At 35.4% G+C, this 24006-nt stretch overlaps 1 protein-coding gene across 5 annotated transcripts in view; it reads left to right on the plus strand.

The window, feature by feature from the left end:
- Window positions 1–24006, plus strand: part of SEMA3A (semaphorin 3A) — a 553371-nt gene that overhangs the window by 360083 nt on the left and 169282 nt on the right. For all 5 annotated transcript variants that reach the window (XM_061413769.1, XM_061413770.1, XM_061413771.1 and 2 more), the window contains 2 exons: window positions 6248–6405; window positions 14708–14770. In XM_061413769.1, the coding sequence (XP_061269753.1) occupies window positions 6248–6405; window positions 14708–14770 (221 nt within the window). The remainder of the gene's footprint in view (window positions 1–6247; window positions 6406–14707; window positions 14771–24006) is intronic.

Here is a 24006-nt window from a genome sequence, read left to right on the forward strand (position 1 = left end):
AGAACAAGAAAAATTTCTTCTCTCCTTTTGCTGCATAATGTTAGATTTTTAAAAATCTTATCACGTGGACTTTGTGTCTTGAATTTCAGAAGATCCATAAGATTTTTAGTAATACATCACAGAGAATGCAGTCTATTTATAATTGAAAATCATGCCGCTTGAAGTTATATGAATCAGTTCTCCTTCCAGAACATGTGTAAACTTACACTTATTGTCTATATTGCCTTATATATAGCATGTCTTAGGTAGCAATTATTGAACACAAACTATTTGCTTATAGTTTTATGACCAGTTTACCTTTCATTTGTCGTTAAACAAAGCATATAAACACTAAGTCATTTGTTGAATCTGGAATAAACAGAATGTTTTCTTAATTATCTTAAAAATATAAGAATACATAGTTTATTAAAAGTGCTTGTCTGAAATAGCACTTTTGATTACAGTCCTACATTTGCTTTTCTTTATGGTCGACATGGCACGTAGAAGGTAAAATAATGTTTAAATGAGGGAAAAATTGAATTGTACCCAAGATGAATTAGTGCCTTTATATGCTTTGTCTACTAGGATTCACCGAAGTCAAGTTGATTCTATAGAAATTTATGTTTTTCTATAATGAATAGCTGTTGTTGACGAAATGTGAACATAGGCAAGATGTAAGAACATAGTAGGGTATTAAATGTCTCATATTACTGTATATTAATTTCAAAGCTAGTTTGTGTAATGGTAAAATGTACATTAAAGTGGCTGAAAAGAAACATCTAAAGTTCTTTGATTCTAAAAGAGTAAAGTCAAAATTGAAGTTAAAATCAACTGCAACTTAATATGTCAACATATATAAAAAATAAAATCATAAGCTTATAATTTAAAAACCATAAATGAGAACAGACTGTTTTAAAATGTGAAATATAGACTTAAGGAAAGAGTCTCTAATTTTAACCTAGATTTTTTTCACCCTGAGAAGAGGTGAGATAATCTAAGCAATCCAGAATTTGCCCTGGCTCAATGCCAAGAAGGTCTCAGAAAGATTCTTCTCTGTTATGAAGTGATGGATAAAATCCCTGATACACAGGAACGTGTAAGGAATTAGCAGCAAAAGAAATGATGAGGCAAAATTAAGTACCTTCAAAGAATGTAAAACAGCTGCCAACCTGTACTCCAGGAGAATATTGTCTTTTTGTTTAATGAAATGATCCAGCAGAAACATTTTTTAAGTGTAGTTTGTTTACAGAGTGATTTCACACATAAATGACTAAAGTCTTTTCTCTTAAGTTGTCAGTGCATAGAAACCACTAATTCTCCCTAAGCTTAATTTATAAAATTCAACATGTAACATTTTTCAGTTGTATGAATATTTTCATTATTTGGAATTATGGTATTGCCAAATTCAGACTTAAATTGAAGAAAGTAGGGAAAAACACTACGCCATTCAGGTATTACCTAAATCAAATTCCTTACGATTATATAGTGGAAGAGACAAATAGATTCAAGGGCTTAGGTCTGATAGACAGAGTACCTGAAGAACTGTGAATGGAGTTCATAACATTGTACAGGAGGCAATGATCAAAACCACTCCCAAGGAAAAGAAATGTAAGACGGCAAAATGGTTGTCTGAGGAGGCCTTACAAATAGCTGAGAAAAGAAGCAAAACTAAAGGTAAAGGAGAAAAGGAAAGATATACCCATCTGAATGGAGAGTTCAAAAGAATAGCAAGGAGAGATAAGAAAGCCTTGCTAAGTCAACAATGCAAAGAAATATAGGAAAAGGACAGAATGTGAAAGACTAGAGCTCTCTTCCAGAAAATTAGAAATACTGAGGGAACATTTCATACAAAGATGGGAAAAATGAAGGACAAAAAAAAGTATAAACCTAACAGAAGCAGAAGATATTAAGAAGAGGTGGCAAGAATATACAGAACTATACCAAAAAAAAAAAAAAAACCTTAATGATGCAGATAACCATGATGGTGTGATCACTCACCTAGAGCCAACATCCTGGATTGTAAAGTCAAATGGGCCTTAAGAAGCATCACTATGAGCAAAGCTAGTGGAGATGATGGAATTGCAGCTGAACTATTTCAAATCCTAAAAGATGATGCTGTGAAAGTGCTGCATTCAATATGCCAGCAAATACTGAAAACTAGCAGTGGCCTGAGGACTGGAAAAGGTCAGTTTTCATTCCAATCTCAAAGAAAGGCAATGCCAAAGAATGTTTAAACTACCACGCAATTGCACTCATTTCATACACTGGCAAACTGATTCTCAAGATTCTTCAAGCCAGGCTTCAACAGTACATGAACTGAGAACTCCCAGATGTTCAAGCTGGATTTAGAAAAGGCAGAGGAACCAGAGGTCAAATTGCCAACATTGATTGGATTATAGAAAAACCAAGAGATTTCCATAAAAACATCTGTTACATGGACTATACAAATCCTTTAACTGTGGATCACAACAAACAGTGTAAAATTCTTCAAGAGATGGGAATACCAGACCACTTTATCTGACTCCAGAGAAACCTGTATGCAAGTCAAGAAGCAACAGTTAGAACCAGTCATGAAACAATCAACTGGTTCCAACATGGGAAAGGAGTACTTCAAGGCTGTATTTTGTCATCTCGCTTATTTAACTTATATGCAGAGTACATCATGTGAAATGCTGGGCTGCATGAAGCACAAGCTGCAATCAAGATTGCTGGGAGAAATATCAATAACCTCAGAAATGCAAATGACACTGTCCTTATGGCAGAAATCAAAGAGGAATTAAAGAACCTCTTGAAGAAAGTGAAAGAAGAGAGTGAAAAAGTTGGCTTAAAACTCAACATTCAAAAAACTACAATCATGGCTTCTGGTCCCTCATTTCATCTCAAATAGGTGGGAAAACAAGGCAAAGAGTGAGAGCTTGTATTTTCTTGGGCTCTAAAATCACTGCAGATGGTGATTACAGTCATGAAGTTAAAAGATACTTGCTCCTTGGAAGAAAATCTATGAGAAAGCTAGATAGCATGTTAAAAAGCAGAGAGATTACTTTGCCAACAAAAGTCCATATAGTCAAAGCTATGGTTTTTCCAGTAGTCACGTATGGATGTGAGAATTGGACCATAAAGAAGGCTGAGCACCAGAGAATTGATGCTTTTGAACTGTGGTGTTTGACAAGACTCTTGAGAGTCCCTTGGACTGCAAGAAGATCAAACCAGTCAATCGTAAAGGAAATCAATCCTGAGTATTCATTGGAAGGACTGATGCTGAAGTTGTAGCTCTAGTACTCCAGTACTTTCCAGTCAGCTGGTGTGAAGAGCTGACTCATTAGAAAAGACCCTGATGCTAGGAAAGATCGAAGGCAGGAAGAGAAGGGGACGACAGAGAATGAGATGATTGGATGGCATCACCGCCTCAATAGACTTAAGTTTGAGCAAGCTCTGGGAGCTGGTGAAGGACAGGGAAGCCTGCCATGTGGGAGTCCATGGGGTCACAAAGATTCAGACATGACAGAGTGACTGAACAACAACAATAAATGATATAGAAAGTCATTATTTTTATTATTTAAAGTGCAGCCACAGGTATACATGTGTGCCCCATCCCATGTATACCTGTGGCGGATTCATTTTGATATTTGGCAAAACTAATACAATTATGTAAAGTTTAAAAATAAAATAAAATTAGAAAAAAAAATCAAAAAAAAATAAATAAAGTGCAGCCAACATACAGAAATTGGCAAACAAAAACCAAAGTAAACCAAGGAGTTACTGCTCTTCTTTTTTATTCCTTAACCATACACAATTACTGACACTAACAAATTAGTACACTTGATGAGATAGTGGAAAAGTACTTCTTTCAGTCAGCTCCATCTTCCCTGATTTCCTACTTGTAGTCAAGAAGAATTATTTAATTTCACCTTTGTAATAACTCTTGGAAGATTTATTATTAACCCCTTTTTTCTAAACCCTGAGGCCTAAGTAATGAAAAGAACTCATCTAAGTTTACACACCCTGTAAGTACTGTGGCCGTGCTTATGTTTTCACCTATAGCTATGACTCCATATTCTATAGCTATATTAGTTGTCTTCCCACTGCTTTTCCACTTCATGTTTAGAGGTCTCTTACATGGTTTCTATGCGTGTCCAATTAAAATCAATCCGTCTCTTAAATGACCCTCTTGATGATTAATATCTATGTAATTGTCTTGATTTAGACTCAGCAGGCTTTTAAAACTTTTTTCAGTTTGCCTAGCTACCTGTAGTTTGGTCTCTCTGGTGTTAGGATAGAATTAGAGATTAGAATTGGAAAGAAGAGTGAAGGTCATCTATTCTGTTTGATAAACAGAGCTCTGTATATAGTCAATTAGTACATGAGCATATCCAGTGATACAGCCCATGTCTCTGGTATAGGTCTTTCCATCCTCACACAGCTCGGAGTGCCTGAAATTTCTGTCTTATATTGACTTATATTTACCTTCATATACTGCATGGTGGATTCTTTGTTCTTTCTCTTTGGAGACTAATAGCACTCATTTATTTCAGATATGCCTCACATGAATAAGTCTCTTTCCCTTGATCTGTTTCTGCTTTTCCTCCTGCCTTCTATTCTTCTTTCCTTCCTTTTTTTTTTTTTTTGGTCATAAGTTGAGGACGAAATAAGATAAACCAGTAGTGTACTGTTTCTCATGAAGAAATTTGAAAAGCATCTTTTAACAATTTATTAACAGTTATTACAGTTTTGCATGCAAGATGGGTAGTTAGGTAGGTAGATATAGATAGACATTCCATTTAATATGTATTGACCCAGTACTATATAAAAGAAACCATGTGATTTGTGGATAATAAGCTATTAACTATATGTTTTCTTATTAATTCTGGTATGTAATTCATTTATATGAATGATGGTAATAATTGACACTGTGATGCAGGCTATAAGTAATTAAAGGAAAATATTACAAAGAAATTAATTCTGTGTGAATCTGTTAGGGGTTTCATCTGAACTAGCTTGGAAGAGTGATGCTCTTTTCTCTAGGTAGCATATAGTTGTAGGTGTCAGGAACAATGTCAGGAAAGGCTAATAAGTGGATGACTATGGAGTGTGTTTTCCTGCCCTGTGGTGGGCATGAGAAAGAGTACTGAGGTGGGGTTTAAACTCAAATGGTGTTTATCTGAACTTTGATGCCAAGTTAAGAATTTTGAACTTTGTTCTTTATTAAAATATTCTTTTGATGAGATGGAAAAGGAAATAAAAAGATAAAACAAGGCAGATTATTGAGTGACTAGTGTCCTGGGGTAGGTCTGGGACAGAGGAAAGGTCTTCATTTCTGCTTTCATTCCTTGGAAGGCACATTCTACATTTTATGGGTGCTGATGAAAATTTCTACTATGCATGCGTGGTAAAAAGCAGAATCACTGATTCAGAACACATTTCGAAGAGTCCCCAACATTTGTATTTGGGGACTGTGGTGGTGGTGGTGGCAGCAGGAGTGGTGGTGGTGGGTGTATTTATATAAACACTATATATAAAATTTCAGTTGAAACAGATAAAGGAAACCTCTTTGGTGATGATCAGCAATTACCTTTCTAGTGCAAAGACAATTTACTGTTCTTTCTATTTGAAAATATTTTTCTTAAGGTATCTGAAGGTTCAGTATTTGCCTGTTCACAGCAAAAGTAAATTGGAAATCAATAAACTGAAAAATTGGGATCACATAGCAAATTAATTTAACTCAATGTTTTCATAAAAAAATAAACTCATCCACATGCCAGTTACAAAATATTAGAAAATTAGTGATTTAATTATCAAAAAGGCATACTGAAATTCTTTATTAAAGAGAGACCTTTAATGGTCTACGAGATTGTTTTCCCCACAGTACCTCTGCTCTGTTGGCCCTTAAGCTTATCCTTCTAGCAATGACTTGGAGCAGATGAAAACCACTTAAACAAATTTTAATAGAGTTAAAGATGTTTTAATACAAACTGACCATTATAATTTATTGCCACATGCAAGGAGATTCCACCAGACCAATCATTTGGACAAGGTATTTCTCTCCCTTGTTCTGTAGGAGTATGTCATCTTGAACATGAAATCAGCACACTAATGGGAGCACAACTTCCATTTCATTGAAAGGTAAAGAGTCCTGTGAAGTTTTACTATCACAAAGAATAACCACTGATTGATAACACAGCAGGCAGTAGCCAGATTACCATATGCCAATCGTCTGTACTCATACCGAACCTCACATTAACGCTCAATGTCTTGCTTTGTTACCTTGCAGAAATGTTGGAATCCAACAATGTGATTACTTTCAATGGGTTGGCCAACAGCTCCAGTTACCATACCTTCCTTTTGGATGAGGAACGGAGTAGACTGTATGTTGGAGCAAAGGATCATATATTTTCATTCAACCTGGTTAATATCAAGGATTTTCAAAAGGTACCTTTATTCTGATATATGGACTATAATTTTAGTGAAACAATTTAAGTTATACAGAATTTTCTAGCTATTTAATTATGTGACAACTGAAAAACTTATTCAAATTAATATTTTGTCTTTTCAGACACATAAAATTAAAGCACTGATTTGACTTTTATAAATCAATATATATAGTAAACCATAAAAATCATCGAGAAGGAAATTGTAGTATTTTCGGTGATCATTATAAGAAATGCTAACTTTAGCTTATTTTTCTACAGTGGTATCATTTTTCCTGCATACAATTAAATACCTAAACCATTTTAGAAATGTATAATAATTGATTTCATATACTAGGTATATGTGTATATATATTTATATATAATTTATGCATCTGTCTATATTGCCAAAAAATGCAAACTTCATCAATCATTATATACATCTGATGTGTCACTCATGTTTGTAAAGTTTATTATTAATGGAACACAGTTACTCTTAATTCATTTACATATTGTCCCTGTCTGCTTTTATTCTACAATGTCAGAGCTGAGTAGCTGTGATAGAAATCATCTGGATCAGAAAGCCTGGAATATTTACTATCTGGCCCTTTAAACAAAAAGTTTGCCAAACCTTGATCTGGGAGATTGGTTTTCAGTGTTCAATTTTTGCAAATGTGATCATTTAGATGCTAGTCTTTATCAGTTTTTAATACACATTATAAAAAGTATTATTAATATTTTGGTATTTATTACTTATTTAACTAATACACTATATAGGTTGGAAAATAAACATGGGATGACAAATTAATGGAAATTGTGCTACTGAGTCTATATGCTGTATTCTGAGTCAAACATTTATTTTTTCAGTTAGTATTTCCAGTCTAAATTTTCTGAGAAACAGAGATCTTTTTCCAAGCTTTCCCAAGAGTGCAAATGTGACATGCTTTTTAGGATGCATGCGTGCATGTATGCTTAGTCACTCAGTCGCGTCTGACTCTTTGTGACCCCATGGACTGCAGCCCGCCAGGCTCCTCTGTCCATGGAATTTTCCAGGCAAGAATATTGGAGTGAGTTGTCATTTTCTACTCCAGGGCATCTTCCTGACCTGACCCAGCAATCAACCTCTTATCTCCTGAGTCTCCTGTTTTGGCAGGTGGAGTCTTTGCCACTAACCCACCTAGGAAGGCCTTTTAGGGTGCATTGCTGTTGTTCTTTAGTGGCTAAGTCCTATCCTACTCTTTTGTGACCCCATGGACTATAGCCCACCAGGCTGCTCTGTTCATGGGATTTTTCCAGACAAGAATATTAGAGTGGGTTGTCATTTCTTTCTGGGTCAGGATATCTTCCTGACCGAGGGATCCAACCCACATCTCCTGCATTGGCAGGTGGATTATTCACTGGTGAGCCACCAGCGAAGCCCCTTTAGGGTACATACACTTCAGCACTTATACATGTATTTATACACCTAAGTATCATACATAGTTTTACTTCTTAATACTGAGGGTTTTAAAGTGGTGTGTCTCAACTTCTTATAAACTGTAATGAACTGGACAATAAGTTTTTAAAAATAACAGAATTGTAAAAAGCTTTTGTTCTGTTTGCAGAATGTTGCCTACAATACACTAAAGATTTAATTTCAGGGCTGATTTATTTCTAATAGAGTATACCAGTAAACCTATAACTTTTATTCTGTTACCCAAACCCTAAAATTCTGACTGTGAATTAAGAAATTTGATTTTTGACATACAGTCATAAAACAGCAGTGCCCTTACTGATATATTTTGAAATTAAAATATGGCATTTAATAATCACCTTGATTTCTTCAGTCTATTTCCTTTATATATATATATTTATATATATAATATATTTATTATATATATATATATTTTATATATATATTTTATATATATTATATATATATATATATCAGTCTATTTGATTTTGAAGCCTCCTCAGATGATAGCAATATCCCTAAAGTTATCTATTATCTAAAGAAATGAGTTATCCATTTGTTTTTCTGAAATGATAAAAATACTTTACATCTTTTGTAAAGGTCACAAAATAAGCAGGTTTTTGTTGCTTTAGTGAAAGAAAACCACTCTTTATAAAATGAAGGAAAATCTAAGATGATTACGAAGACTACATATTTTAGTAATAAGAGACTATACAGTTCACATTTTAAATGTTTATAGAATTTTCATAATTCTATAAAATCCATATATATCAATATAAATATATGTGATATATATCTACATAGACAATATATGAGCAGGTGTCACTTCAAAATATGTTTAATGTATTGATTGTGTTTCTTCTGAAGGAATATTCTTAATTTGATATATATATACATTAAGTTCTAATATTGAAAAGCACTAAATTGTCATGTAAAACAATTTACTATTCTACAATTGAGAAAAATCCTGGAGACATTTTTATGCCTGGGATATATCATTTATAGCAAATATTTGCTGAAAAATGGATTCAGTAAAAGTTCGGTGACTTGCCCAATATCATAGTCTTCTTACTATAGCTACTACTCTTGATTCAAATCATTATTCTGTAATATGAGACATATTTCTAATTTTAAACATCAGTTTCAAAAATATTTAATTGTCACACTGTTTATAAGATAAATACAGTTTTCTTAAGGATTTACTTCTGCTTGTTTATATTTGTCTATTAATGCTCTTTTAACCTATGTATAATGTTATTCAATAACTTTTTTCCTAAACCTCTACTTAGGAATAAAATCTGTATAAAATAAACTCAGTATAAAATCTGTAGGGGGTACAAATAATTCTTGAGGCACTTACAAGATAATATTAAACTTGAGATGTATGAATTTAAGGTGAATATTAGGCCAACCCTTGTTAGAGAGAAAAACACAGTCTCAGGTTTCAGTTTAGTTCAGTCGCTCAGTCATGTCCGACTCTTTGTGACCCCATGAACTGCAGCACTCCATGCCTCCCTGTTCATCACCAACTCCCAGAGTTCACTCAAACTCACGTCCATCGAGTCGGTGATGCCATCCAGTCATCTCATCCTCTATCGTCCCCTTCTCCTCCTGCCCCCAATCCCTCCCAGCATCAGAGTCTTTTCCAATGAGTCAATTCTTCACATGAGGTGGCCAAAAAATTGGAGTTTCAGCTTTAGCATCATTCCTTCCAAAGAACACCCAGGACTGATTTCCATTAGGATGGACTGGTTGGATCTCCTTTCAGTCCAAGGGACTCTCAGGAGTCTTCTCCAACACCACAGTTCAAAAGCATCAATTCTTCGGCGCTCAGCCTTCTTCACAGTCCAACTCTCACATCCATACATGACCACAGGAAAAACCATAGCCTTGACTAGACGGACCTTTGTTGGCAAAGTAATGTCTCTGCTTTTGAATATGCTATCTAGGTTGGTCATAACTTTCCTTCCAAGAAATAAGCGTCTTTTAATTCATGGCTGCAATCACCATCTGCACTCAGGTTTAGATGGACCATAAAAAACGTATTTGGCCTTGATAAAGGCTTACATCTCTTTAAGGTGAAAATGCTTATTCAATAATGAGTAAGAGGAGCTACCATGGATAAATGTGTAGAAACATAAAGAAGGGAAAGTCAAATATGATCATGAAGCACTTTGAATATGAGGGTAAGAAATATAAGCACTATTAATGAGATTAATTAATGGGCTTCCCTGGTGGCTCAGTGGAAAAGAAACTACCTGCCAACACAGAAGACACAGGATCAATCCCTGAGTTGGGAACACCCCCAGGAGAAGGAAATGTCAACTCTATAATTCTTGCCTGGGATATTCCAAGGGCAGAGGAGCCTCCTGGGATACTATCCATTAGTTCACGAAAAGACCTGGGCATGACTTAGAGACTAAACAACAATTAAATTAATGAGAAATTGTAGAGCAAGGAAAAGAAAATATCAACAGGTTAATAAATCTAACCAAAAGTTAGGAATTATCCTTCATGGAAATAAATGCTATTAAAAAGACAATTTATATATTTGCTCTATTAACTTATAGTTATTCTCATTAAATTGCTTTCCAAAAGAGCACTTTCTACACTAGAATTTATTTATTTATTTTTCATGTTAGATATTTAAGCCATTTTTGTTCACCCTGGTCTGTAATAAGTTGAGACTACACACCCCTCGGGAATGCAAAAGTAGGAAGTCAAGAGATACCTGGAGTAACAGGCAAATTGGTGTTGGAGTACAAAATGAGGCAGGGAAAAGGCTAACAGAGTTTTGTCAAGAGCATGCACTGCTCATAGCAAACACCCTCTTCCAACCACACAAGGGACGACTCTACAAATGGACATCACCAAATTGTCAATACCAAAATCAGATTATATTCTTTGCAGCTAAATTAGAGAAGCTCAATACAGTCAGCAAAAACAAGACTAGAAGCTGACTGTGGCTCAGACCATGAACTCCTTATTGCAAAATCCGGGCTTAAATTGATGAAAAAGTGAAAAGCACAGGAAAAGCAAATGTTTCATTTGAGCTAAATCAAATCTCTTGTGATTATACAGTGGAAGTAACAAATAGATTCAAGGGATTAGGTCTGATAGAATGCCTAAAGAACAATGGACAGAGGTTCATGACATTGTACAGGAGGCAGTGACAAGACCATCCTCAAGAAAAAGAAATGCAAAAAGTTAAAATGGCTTTCTGAGAAGGCCTTACAAATAACTGAGAAAAGAGGAGAAGCTAAAGGCAAACAAGAAAAGGAAAGATATACCCATCTGAATGCAGAGTTCCAAAGAATAGCAAGGAGAGATAAGAAAACCTTCCTCAGTGATTAAAGGAAAGAAATATAGGAAAGCAATAGAATATGAAAGACTAGAGATCCCTTCAAAAAAACTAGAGATAACAGGGGAACGTGTCATGCAAAGATGGGCACAATAAAGTACAGAAACAGTAAGCACCTAACAGAAACAGAAGAGATTAAGAAGAGGAGGCATGAATACCCAGAAGAAATAGGCAAAAAAGATCTTAATGACCCAGATAACCATGATGGTATGATCACTCACCTAGAGCCAGACAACCTGGAATGTAAAGTCAAGTGGGCCTTAGAAAGCATCACTACAAACAAAGCTAGTGGAGGTGATGGAATTCCAGTTGAGCTATTTCAAATCCTGAAAGATGATGCTGTGAAAGTGCTGCACTCAATATGCCAGCAAATTTGGAAAACTCAGCAGTGGCCATAGGACTGGAAAAGGTAAGTTTTCATTCCAAACCCAAAGAAAGGCAATGCCAAAGAATGCTCAAACTACCACACAATTGCACTCATCTCACATGCTAGCAAAGTACTGCTCAAAATTCTCCAAGCCAGGCTTGAACAGTATGTGAACTGTGAAATTCCAGATGTTGAAGGTGGATTTAGAAAAGACACAGGAACCAGAGATCAAATTGGTAACATCTGTTGGATCATAGAAAAAGCACAAGAGTTCCAGAAAAACATCTACTACTTTACTGACTATCCCAAAGCCTTTGACTGTGTGGATCACAAAAACTGTGAAAAAATTATCCAAGAGATGGGAATACCAGACCACCTGACCTGCCTCCTGAGAAATCTGTATGCAGGTCAAGAAACAATAGTTAGAACCAGACATGGAAAAACAAACTGGTTCCAAATTGGGAGAGGAGTATGTCAAGGCTGCATCATATTGTCACCCTGCTTATTTAACATACACGCAGAGTGCATCATGTGAAATGCCAGGCTGTATGCAGCACAAGCTGGAATCAAGATTGCTGGGAGAAATATCAATAACCTCTGAATGCTGATGACACCACCCTTATGCAGAAAGGGATGAAGAACTAAAGAGCCTCTTGAAGAAAGTGAAAGAGGAGAGTGAAAAAGCTGGCTTAAAACTCAAAAAAACTAAGATCATGGCAAACGATACCATCACTTCATGGTAAATAGATGGGGAAACAGTGGCTGACTTTATTTTTCTGGGCTCCAAAATCACTGCAGATGGTAACCACAGCCATGACATTAAAAGACACTTGCTCCTTGGAAGAAAAGCTTTGACCAACCTAGACAGCATATTAAAAAGCAGAGACCTTACTTTTCCAACAAATGTATGTCTAGTCAAAGCTATGGATTTTCCAGTAGTCATGTATGGATGTGAGAATTGAACCATAAAGAAAGCTGAGTGCGGAAGAATTGATGCTTTTGAAATGTGCTGTTGGAAAAGACTCTTGAGAGTCCCTTGGACTGTAAGGAGATCCAACCAGTCAGTCCTAAAGGAAATCCATCCTGAATATTCATTGGAAGGACCGATGCTGAAGCTCCCAATACTTTGGCCACCTGATGTGAAGCACTGACTCATTGGAAAAAACTCTGATGCTGGGAGAGATTGAAAGCAGGAGGAGAATGGGATGACAGAGGATGAGATGGTTGCATGGCATCACTGTCTCGATGGACATGAGTTTGAGCAAGCTCCAGGAGTTGGTGATGTACAGAGAAGCCTGACATGCTGCAGTCCATGGGGTTGCAAAGAGTCGGACATGACTTAGTGACTGAACTGGACTGAACTGAACTGAATACACCCCTCTAAATTATAAGAAAATTTAGCATGAATGTTAGCACAATTACTTTTTTGTTAATAATGACATAAGAGAGAAATCTAAAAACGAGTCCTATGTTGTGTCAATGACATCTATGAAAAACCAGGAAACTGCAAGAAAACAACCTGCCTTTTTGAATTAAAAAAGGTATCTATTTTAATAATACATGATTTTTGCACAATCTGTCTGAAAAGCTGAATATGAAAGTCAAATCTTAGCTCTGCTATTTATTACCTCTGTGTTCCAGAGAAAATTTATATTTGATCTTCCTCCATTGTTAACTTTTAAGGAAGAATAGCTCACTTGGCTTTTCCATATTCAGTGAGAAGACAGGGCTGTGGAGCCTGTTGATTGGAGGTGCAAGCCCTTATTCAAGAATCAGAGTAATGTTAATTGTAAGAATGTAAGGCTTGTTAATTAAAATCATGGTGACTATATTCTTACTTTGTAAAAAATTTGTGAAATTCCTTTGTGAAAAATAAAACTTATGATGCAAGTTATATTATAGTATTTTACATACACAGACATACATGAAAAGTATATCAAAACGAAAGGATTACATAAATTAAGTGCTTTAAATGGTAAAAAAAAAAAAATACATATAAAAAAATCTTTAGAGTTTTTCATTGTGACATGGACCTGAAATCCACTTGCCATGTCAACATAATTTATTTCAATAAGCCCTAAATTCTTATTTATAAATGCATTTCACTTTGCCTTTATTCCCTAGATTATCACAGCCTTTACTTAAGTTTATGACCATTTATATTGAATTATCTAGAGGTTCCCAAATGAATGATAATCATTCATTTTGAGACTAAAAGCTTTCTAGCATACATGAATGACTAACTGCCATCATCTCTGAAATTTTCTTTTACATATGACTTTTTCCCCCCTGAAATTAACTGTTGTTACCAGACAAGAAAGAAGAGTTTAAAAAAATTAAAATTGCTATGCCCAAAAAGACAGGAGTCATTGAAATTGCTCAGGGGAACTGAAAAAGTTTATGTTAAACTTTAGATGAGGATATTTTAATTAATATTATTGGGGGAAATGCATCTACAATCCTTTAAGCCAAGAGTTGAGTTGATTTACCTACCAGTGTCCCTGTATTCAAATCATCCAGGAAACTTTGGAAAGATGATGACCAAATATTAGGGATGAAAATGCAAAGTTATTACACAGTTAGTCTGAGTTTTACCCACAGTGAGGTGGGTGATTTTTTTTTTTTTTAAGTGGATTACTCTAACCCTATCAGTTGCTCATTCAAGAATGTCATGCTGAGATCTGACTTATGGAAATGGATCCAGAGCACCTAATGTTTAAATTTCAAAATCAAAATCACTATTTTATGATAAAAACTGATTCATTGAAAAGAATGCAAGCTGCATTCTGTGCCTGTTTCTGTCTCTCTTCACTAGATTCTCCTGTGGTCTCAAGAAGATCTTCCACTCCCAAACTGTCTTACAGTTCTTTCCATCACACACTGTTTAGATCTATTGACTACATAAATTTCTGTGTTGCTCAAATTTCATTTATACAGCAAAACCTAACAGGTAGAGAGTATATGATTCAAGTTCATGCTAATTATCTAATGCCACTTTAAAATCTACACTCAAAGTTTCTCACCACATAATGCTTTCTGGAACTTTCTTTGTCTCAGTTGCCCTACTTGATCTAACAGACTGTAATGTTGGATCTCTTAGAAAACTTAATTGGCAGAAAATAATGTTTCTTCTCTGCCCTTAGATTGTGTGGCCAGTATCTTACACCAGAAGAGATGAATGCAAGTGGGCTGGAAAAGATATTCTGGTAAGTATCAATCTAGTAAGTTATTTTAGTAATTGCATAAGGAATTTATTATTCTAGCGTCATTTTTGTTCATTTTTATATGAAACATCATGCTTTGTGGACTTAATCACTCTTTCAAAACAAATTAATGATACATAATTTTGAATATTTTGACATTTTTATGTAAAACATTGAAAGTTTAATGCAAAGCAAGTGGGTAAAATTGACAATATATCTAATGAAGCAAAAATGTGTTCCTTTTGATGATTTATATATGCAAAAGGTAATTAACAAAATGCATTTTTTAGCATATATACTTATAGCCAATGAAACAACTTATTTGTACAGATGGGTTTTCGATGTTAATTCCTTTTGAATAATTGAAATTTTTCTTCTTCTGAGTCACTGTGATTAAATTACACCTTCTTTCCATTTCATTCTATTTCTTTTCTTTCTTTTCTCTCCCCTGCTTTCCTTTCTTCCTTATGCTTCTCTTCTCCTTTCTCCCTTAGAACTTTCATCTTTCCTTTCCTCCTTACTTCCTATATTTCATGTACTCATTCCTTAAGTAAATATGAATTGAGAAATGACTATGTAATAGACATTGTCTTTGGTACTCCGGACAAAAGATGAAATGAACGGTAAGCAATCCCTACAATGATTAATAGGTGGAGAAGGCAATGGCACCCCACTCCAGTACTCTTGCCTGGAAAATCCCGTGGATGGAGGAGCCTGGTGGGCTACAGTCCATGAGGTCGCTAAGAGTTGGACACGGCTGAGCGACTTCACTTTCACGCATTGGAGAAGGAAATGGCAACCCACTCCAGTGTTCTTGCCTGGAGAATCCCAGGGACGGGGGAGCCTGGTGGGCTGCTGTCTATGGGGTCGCACAGAGTCGGACACGACTGAAGCGACTTAGTAGCAATAGGTAGAGGCCATTTTTCCTGAGGTAAGCTTTGTCAGCGAGTCACAGGTTTGAAGCATAGCCATGTATCTGCACAGATCATGAAAGGCAGTTATAATCATTTAAATCAATGCTTTAAAATAAATTCAGAATTTTAAATATGATTTTTTTTTATGTTTTATCAGGTATTTTTGGATCCAAAACAAAAGGAAATAAGTTTAAATGTTTTGTCTCTGGATTAGCATTTAGAAGAAATTTATCCTAAGTGCATTAAGTCATAAATCAACTTGTATGTATGTATGTATATATGTATGTATGTAGATAGATAGGTAGATAGATATTTTCGAGGGACAATCTGATTGATTGGTAGCAGCTGCCTACGATGTATGTATTTAGAATGATTTGAAGTGAAATCTGAGTTCATGGGAAAGGATGGCAGCAGTGTTGGCTACCAGTGAAAACAGATGGAGGTGCACAGAGCACAGGCATCTTCTGCCTATGATTAAGACATATGAGCAAACATGGGAAATTTATCCTTAAAAATTTAAGTTTAGGGACACATAGTTTTTTGAGACAGGTGTGCACTGTGTCCTTCTTTGCCTGGCAAAGCAATAAAGCTATCCTTTTCTACTTTACCCGCCTCCAAAAAAAAAAATTCATTTTAAATATAAAGATTGTAACTCATATTACACCTTCAGAAGCATAAACATTTTTCCGATTACGTGAAAGTAGACAAAAATTCTGTTCTATCAAACTTTATACTATCCTAAATTAATACATAGTTTAGGGTGATTGAAAAGGAGTAAGTTGAAAAATTAAATAAGACTTCAAAAAAGCCAAGAATTTTACATTGATTCCCACTGAGTTATTAATTTTACTTGAGCAAGCACCTTAACTGGTGGAGTGGATTTGTAGTATCTTATCTGTTAAATGGGACAGTACATATTTTGCAATTATGAGTTTAATGGTTTTTGTGAAAATTATTTATACTACTGCATAAGTGTGGGCAAAATATATGACTGAATAAGTAAATATTTATTAATATCAAAATGCTATATTTAACACTAACAAATTTGAAAGATTGCAATGTGATAATAACTAAGAATGGAGAGAAATGGAGGCTTTACCTGTATACAGTTGTCACTTTTAAAAACACATTTTTTTCTCTTTCTATTAAAATATAACAGGCAAAGACATAGGCACTTAAAATTATTGAGGATCCCTCCTTTGCCAAGCACTATGATAATTTAAATTGTATTTTATATGTAGTTTTTTAATAATAAATTTACCAAATGGCTATCATTAGCACCATTTTCTTAATCAGGAAATATAATGATTCAGAGTATTCATTCAAAATGTTCTCATTCAAAAATTTTGAAACATTTTGAGTACACTACTCAAAGCTGAGATAAAAAATTTTTGTGTCTCTGCTGATGTTTTTGGTGTTGTGTGGCATATATGGATTTGAATTTGTGCATTAACACACAGATAATGAACATTAGAAATTGAAAGAAATATCTTACATGTTCCGGTCTTTTTAAGGGTATCTTTTTGTGTGTGCTCAGTCACTCAGTCATGTCCAATGTTGTGACCCCACGGACTGCAGCCTGCCCAGCTACTCTGTCCATAGGATTTTTCTGGCAAAGAATACTGGAGTGGGTTGCCGTTTTCTCCTCTAGGGGATCTTGGTGTGGACATAATAATAACCCACTCATAACATTTTTGTAAGACTCAATCACAAATGAAATTATTACCTAGACTGTAATGCATGATACAAATATTAACTATTATTCAGTTCAGTTCAGTCGCTCAGTCATGTCCGACTCTTCGAGACCCCATGAATCACAGCATGCCAGGCCTCCCTGTCCATCACCAACTCCCAGAGTTCACTCAGACTCACGTCCATCGAGTCAGTGATGCCATCCAGCCATCTCATCCTCTGTCGTCCCCTTCTCCTCCTGCCCCCAGTCCCTCCCAGCATCAGAGTCTTTTCCAATGAGTCAACTCTTCGCATGAGGTGGCCAAAGTACTGGAGTTTCAGCTTTAGCATCATTCCTTCCAAAGCAATCCCAGGGCTGATCTCCTTTAGGATGGCCTGGTTGGATCTCCTTGCAGTCCAAGGGACTCTGAAGAGTCTTCTCCAACACCGCACTTCAAAAGCATCAATTCTTTGGTGCTCAGCTTTCTTCACAGTCCAACTCTCACATTCATACATGACCACTGGAAAAACCATAGTGTATGTAATAGAGTTGCTTAGACAATTTCTAAGTGAAAACATTGTTAACGAAATATGTTTTGGTCCTTGCTAATGATCACAATCACTGTAGTGTGGCACTGCTCTGAATTCAGTAACATTTGAAAATTGAAGATAATAACCATACTTAACTGACAGATTATCTGGATTTTATAAAAAGCATTGATCCCAAGTACTGACCGTATCTGGTCCAATGATTAAATTAGCTCATTCAGTTGCTAAGATAGCAGATATTCTTTTTTGTCTGTGGTTTCCAAAATTCATCTCAGTCCGTTTCCCTTATCTTTCATGCCTCTGGCCTTGCCTCATCTCCCCTCCCCTAACCTCTCATCTTCTTCCCTCCTCTCCCACTCCTACTGCTCAATCAGTACCAAACACTGAGGGATTCTGGTGTTAGCCTAGATACAGTTAGATCAGCAGTTGCAGTAAAGTCAGGATCCCCAGAGTTCCAAGGAATAACCTTAATGATGACCTCAGCGATTTCCTCTCCAAGACAAGCAACTTTATTATATTTTCCAGGCTTGCTGAATATGCTTATGGTCTTGATAGAAGTAAATTAAAAGGAGCTAAACCATATGGTGTCTGTGAAGTCTGATTTAGGGTATTGATGGCACCTGATTATTTTGTAACACTTTGTAATAAGGATTCTGAAAACTTGTAAATTATGTCTCATACATTATGGTAGAGATAGGTAATTATGTATTCATTGAGAGATATAAACATTTGAAAGTTTATTGGTATGGCAGTATTAGTTATACAAATCTTAAGTCATATAATTGATATAACCTGGTAAAATGCACATGCTTTTGTTTTTCCTCTACATTCTGCATCAAATCAGTTCAGGCATTGTGGATTTTTCTTTTTCTTTTTTAACACTTAATTAAAGGAGAACAAAGCAATTTTCATGTATTTTAGTTTAAGGAAAAATGTATTTTTTCCTTTAGCTCTTAACCAATCACTACAGTATATTTAAATAATGAAATATATTTCATACTATTTTTCTCATAACCTATCTCATTACTTTAGTATTGTTTTTAATTGACCTATTATTAAAAATACATTTTGGACATTTGGAATGAATTTTATTAAAATTAATTTTACTTCTCAGGTGACCTCATTTATGTACCTCCATTACATAACTATTTAAATAAGACACATGGCATTTATCATTTTGGGACTTTAATATGCAGGTGCATTCTTTTTTCATTTCTGTCTTAAGTATCATTTTAGTAAATAGCAAATAGTTGACTTATTGGTATTGTAGCATTTCTTCCTTGATAAGCATAACAAAATAGCATCAGTATCTTTACCAAAATTTTCTCAGCCACTTACATTGTTTTTTCTTTTTTAAAAAAATTTCATTCAGGGCCATACCTATGCAGTGATACACAGACAGTTTGAAGGAAATTCTAGGCTCTATCTTGAGTAAATAATAGTCAGCTGTGGCTGATGGACAATAATTCCTTTTAAAGACCTCTTGTAATTCTGAAAACCACATGAAGGAGGCTTGAGTGATTTTTGCAGCCATTAGGATTCCAAGATACAATTGTAACCAAAATAGGAATTGACCTGAACATTTATACAAAGATAAACTAACCACCTTCTTCAGTGCTCTCCATGGTTTCTCGAACCTAAGTTTACCCTTTTCCCACTGGTTTTAGTATTTTCTCTAAAAGTCCTCTGGAAATAAAGCTGCTTTAAACAAACCATCCTGGAGGAAATGCTATCTTCTTAGTATTAGATTCAGATGCAAGACTACAGTAGGAAAAGCAAGACAAAGATACTGGTTAATTTTATGTATTTTGAAAGGAGGTCATTCTTAAGTCTGTTTAAGGTGGTTTACGTGGCACAACCAGCTGGGAAATCAGGATATGCCACTTGATTAAACCTACATGGTTCCTGTGTCAGTGAGTGTAGCACTGTATAGAAAGTTGAAACCTTTCTCCATTCTCCTGGGAAGCTGGAAAGATACAAACCATTGTTTCTCACGGCTCAATTTTGCAATGCAATGTATATATTAAGTCAGTAGTTGGGATTTGAGCAGCTAATTCACAAAAAACAAACTTTGTGCTAAGAGGGAATCTCTAGCCTAAGACAGTTACAGTCTCTCTCTTTCTCCAGGTATACATAGATAAAGAGAGAAGGAGGAAATATAAACATGCCGTAGGCTGCTGATAATTGCATTTCTAACAATAACATTAATTTAAATATATTTTTTCCAGAAGTGAATATGCAGTATATATATATACTACTATACCTTCTTTTCTTGGTGTTGTCAGTTATAAATATTTACACTGTTATTGTATATCTGCACTAGAGGAGTGAAATGTTCATGAACCTTTTCTATTATTGTCACTTGAGAGCTGTAATTTGAAAAAAAATACATATATGTAATATTACTGTACAGATACCCTCAATAAGGACGTAAATGCAATCCAGATATCTCTATTGTCACTTCTATTAGCCACCTTTACTATTATTTTAGATATTTTCCTGGTGCTTAAAATCCACTTTGTATTCACAATAACATTTCTATTGAGGGATTAACTTCCTTGACCCTGTTTTGCAAATGAAAAAGGAATACATGCTAAGCTGGAAAAAGAATCTGTTTCGAATCAATAGCTCTCTGAATCTTCTTTGTTTATCCTACTAAACATCTCTCTTTGTACTAAGCTTCAGTAAAACCAAATGGCAACCTTATGACTATTGGAAATATTTTGAACATCATTGGAAACCAAAATTTCAGCCATCTGAGATGAACAAAAAAATAACAGATTCTCCTAACATCACTGTTTTTGGATACATTTCAAAGTTCAGTATCATGCACCTGAGTTTGGGGAAATTTTTGAAGCTCTTGAGAGACTTATTTTTATATTCTTGTCCTTGGTGGTTATTCATTTTTAACATATGCTATATTATAGCTTGTCTATCAAATTTATCATGACTCAAATTGCAGGACCTCAACAATACTTTTTGCCAAGTGCATGCAACTGAGAATTTGAAGCTACACATTCATCTTAAGTTTTGTACAATCTAAATGCGAGTTAGTCCTTGAATTTCGCTTACTTTTTCCAAGATCAAAGCTGACATCAACTTCATTTTTAAAATTTTATTTTAGGGACTTCAAGGTATGTTAAAACGTTAAATGGATAGCTAGAATTACCTTCTAATTCTGTAAAAATCATAATGTTTAACTAAGTCTCAAAACCCTGATGTATAATTGGAGATCATTTTTCGTGGATCTCTCACACTTCTGAACATAGAAAGAATGAAGGAATTCTTAAGCAAAAGGCTAGTTTTCATACAACCTTGAAGTAGAGATATTGTATCTCTTAGAGCAAAGGGCAGTTATGCTTATCTGCAAGTACAGTGAACATAACCTCTTTCTCAAAATGTAATGACCAGCATGCTTATGCCTGCTATAAAATGTTGAGCTTACCTCAACCAGGACTTCTGTTGTGATGCACCTCACTGCGTGTGCAGGCGTCACTTGGCCCTCTTCTCACTGCACAGTGGAAACTGGAGCTTGGGGAACGGACATGAGAAATGCTGACTACTGCTATGCCTGTGAATAATAAAGTTTTTCATCTCTGACTCAGGAGCTGTATAACTTTTGTCAGCATTTGTAAAACGGCCATGGCAGCTTGTTATCTTTTCAGTAGAGTGGAATCATAGACCCTTTACTATTCTTGATATTATTGATTATAAATTTTTGTGGGCACCCTAGATGACCTCACATGAAAGACTCTGATCAGTTTATTAGTTTTAGATATGATTCCGTAATGAAATTTGATGACAGATGAGGTATACAGACAACTGATTGCTTATGAAAGCAAATGAAAAACTTTTTATTAAATGCCACAGAAATAAGCATAGATTTTCATGTGCATGCATTGTGTGTACATTTATTTCTGTTTGGAGGTAAATATCAGGTAAACTGATAGTTCAAATTCCATATTCAAAGAATACTGGTAATAATGATAGCTAACATCAATTGTAGCTTACTATATATACTAGGGATTGTTCTGTATACATTTATTTTATTAACTCATTTATGTAACTCATATTTGGTTATATGATAAACATTTCCTTTCAAAGAATGTAGTTCCAGCTTACCTAAGTAGATATAGCACAATTCTGCCACAACTATTCACAAACAGTTGCTATATTTGCTGTTTCACTGTGACACTGGTTCATACCATCTACCTCTTTGATAAAATGTTTATAAATTTATAATTTATCATCCTTACTCTTGGAGAACTGGAATTTCATGAAAATTCTAATGAATAACCTTATATCATCTTTTTAACAAGACTGGACTCAGATTAATATTCAAAACAAATTTTATTAAGTCTACTTTTCATTTGTGCCAACTATGGTCATAATCGTTTTTAACTCTACTCATAAGAAATGAACAATTCATTATAGCCTTCTTGCCTGCATCATGTCACCATGTGTGGAATGTCCTAAGAGTTTTAAGCAGAAAATATTATATGAAAATATTATAAGTAATAAATAGATGGTTGACTAATTTAAGAATGAGTTTCCCTTCAGTTAATAAGTGCTGGGCAAGAATACACAAAAGAACTATACAAAAAATGATCTTAAAGACCTGCATATAACCATGATGGTGTGGTCACTCACCCAGAGCCAGAAATGGTGGAGTGTTGAGTCAAGTGGGCCTGAGGAAGCATTATTGCAAATAAAGCTAGAGGAGGTAATGGAATTTCAGCTGAGCTATTTCAGATCCTAAAAGATGATGCTGTTAAAGTGCTGCACTGAGTGTGTCAGCAAATTTGGAAAACTCAGCAGTGGCCACAGGATTGGCAAAGGTCAATTTTCATTCCAGTCCTAAAGAAGGGCAATGCCAAAGAATGTTCAAACTCCTGCACAATTGTGTGCATTTCACATGCTAGCAAGGTAATGCTCAAAATCCTTCAAGCTAAGCTTCAGTAATCTGTGAACTAAGAACTTCCAGATGTACAAGCTGGATTTAGAAAAGGCATAGGACCAGAGATCAATATACCATCATTCATTGGATCATAGAAAAAGCAAAGGGATTCCAGGAAAACATCTGCTTCTGCTTTGTTGACTATGCTAAAGCCTTTGACTTTGTGGATCACAACAAAATGTGGAAAATTCTTAAAGAGATGGGACCACCACTAGACCACCTTAACTGTCTGTTGAGAAATCTGTACACCAATCAAGAAACAATTAGAAATGGACATGGAACAATGGACTAGTTCCAAATTGGAAAGGAATACAACAAGGCTGTATATTGTCACCCTGCTTATTTAATTCATATGCAGTGTACATCCTGCAAAATGTCAGGCTAGATGATTCACAAGCTGGAATCAAGATTGTCAGGAAAATTATCAACAACCTCAGATATGCAAGCGGTTCAGTTCAGATCAGCCGCTCAGTGGTGTCTGACTCTTTGCAACCCATGGACTACAGCATGCCAGGCTTCCCTGTCCTTCACCAACTCCCAGAGCTTGCTCAAACTCATGTCCATCGAGTCAGTGATGCCATCCAACCACCTCATCCTCTGTCATCCCCTTCTCCTGCCTTAAATCTTTCCCAGAATCAGGGTCTTTTTCAATACTTTGCATCAGGTGGCCAAACTATTGGAATTTCAGCTTCAGCATCAGTCCTTCCAATGAACATTCAGGACTGATTTCATTTAGGATGGACTGGTTGGATCTCTTTGCAGTCCAAGAGACTCTCAAGAGTCTTCTCCAACACCACAGTTCAAAAGCATGAATTCTTCAGTGCTCAGCCTTCTTTATAATCCAACTCTCATATCCATACCTGACTACTGGAAAAACCATAGCTTTGACTAGCCAGACATTTGTCAGCAAAGTAAGGTCTCTGGTTTTTAATATGCTGTCTAGGTTGGTCATAGCTTTTCTTTCAAGGAGCAAGTGTCTTTTAATTTCATGGCTTCAGTGATACTATGCTAATGGCAGAGAGTAAAGAGGAACTTAAGAGCTTCTTGATGAAAGTGAAAGAGGAGAAAGCTGGCTGAAAGTGAAAAAGCTGGCCTATAAATCCACATTCGAAAAACTATGATCATAGCTCCAGTCCCATCACTTCATG

Source organism: Bos javanicus, chromosome 4, assembly GCF_032452875.1.
Source record: "Bos javanicus breed banteng chromosome 4, ARS-OSU_banteng_1.0, whole genome shotgun sequence".
NCBI lineage: Eukaryota > Metazoa > Chordata > Mammalia > Artiodactyla > Bovidae > Bos > Bos javanicus.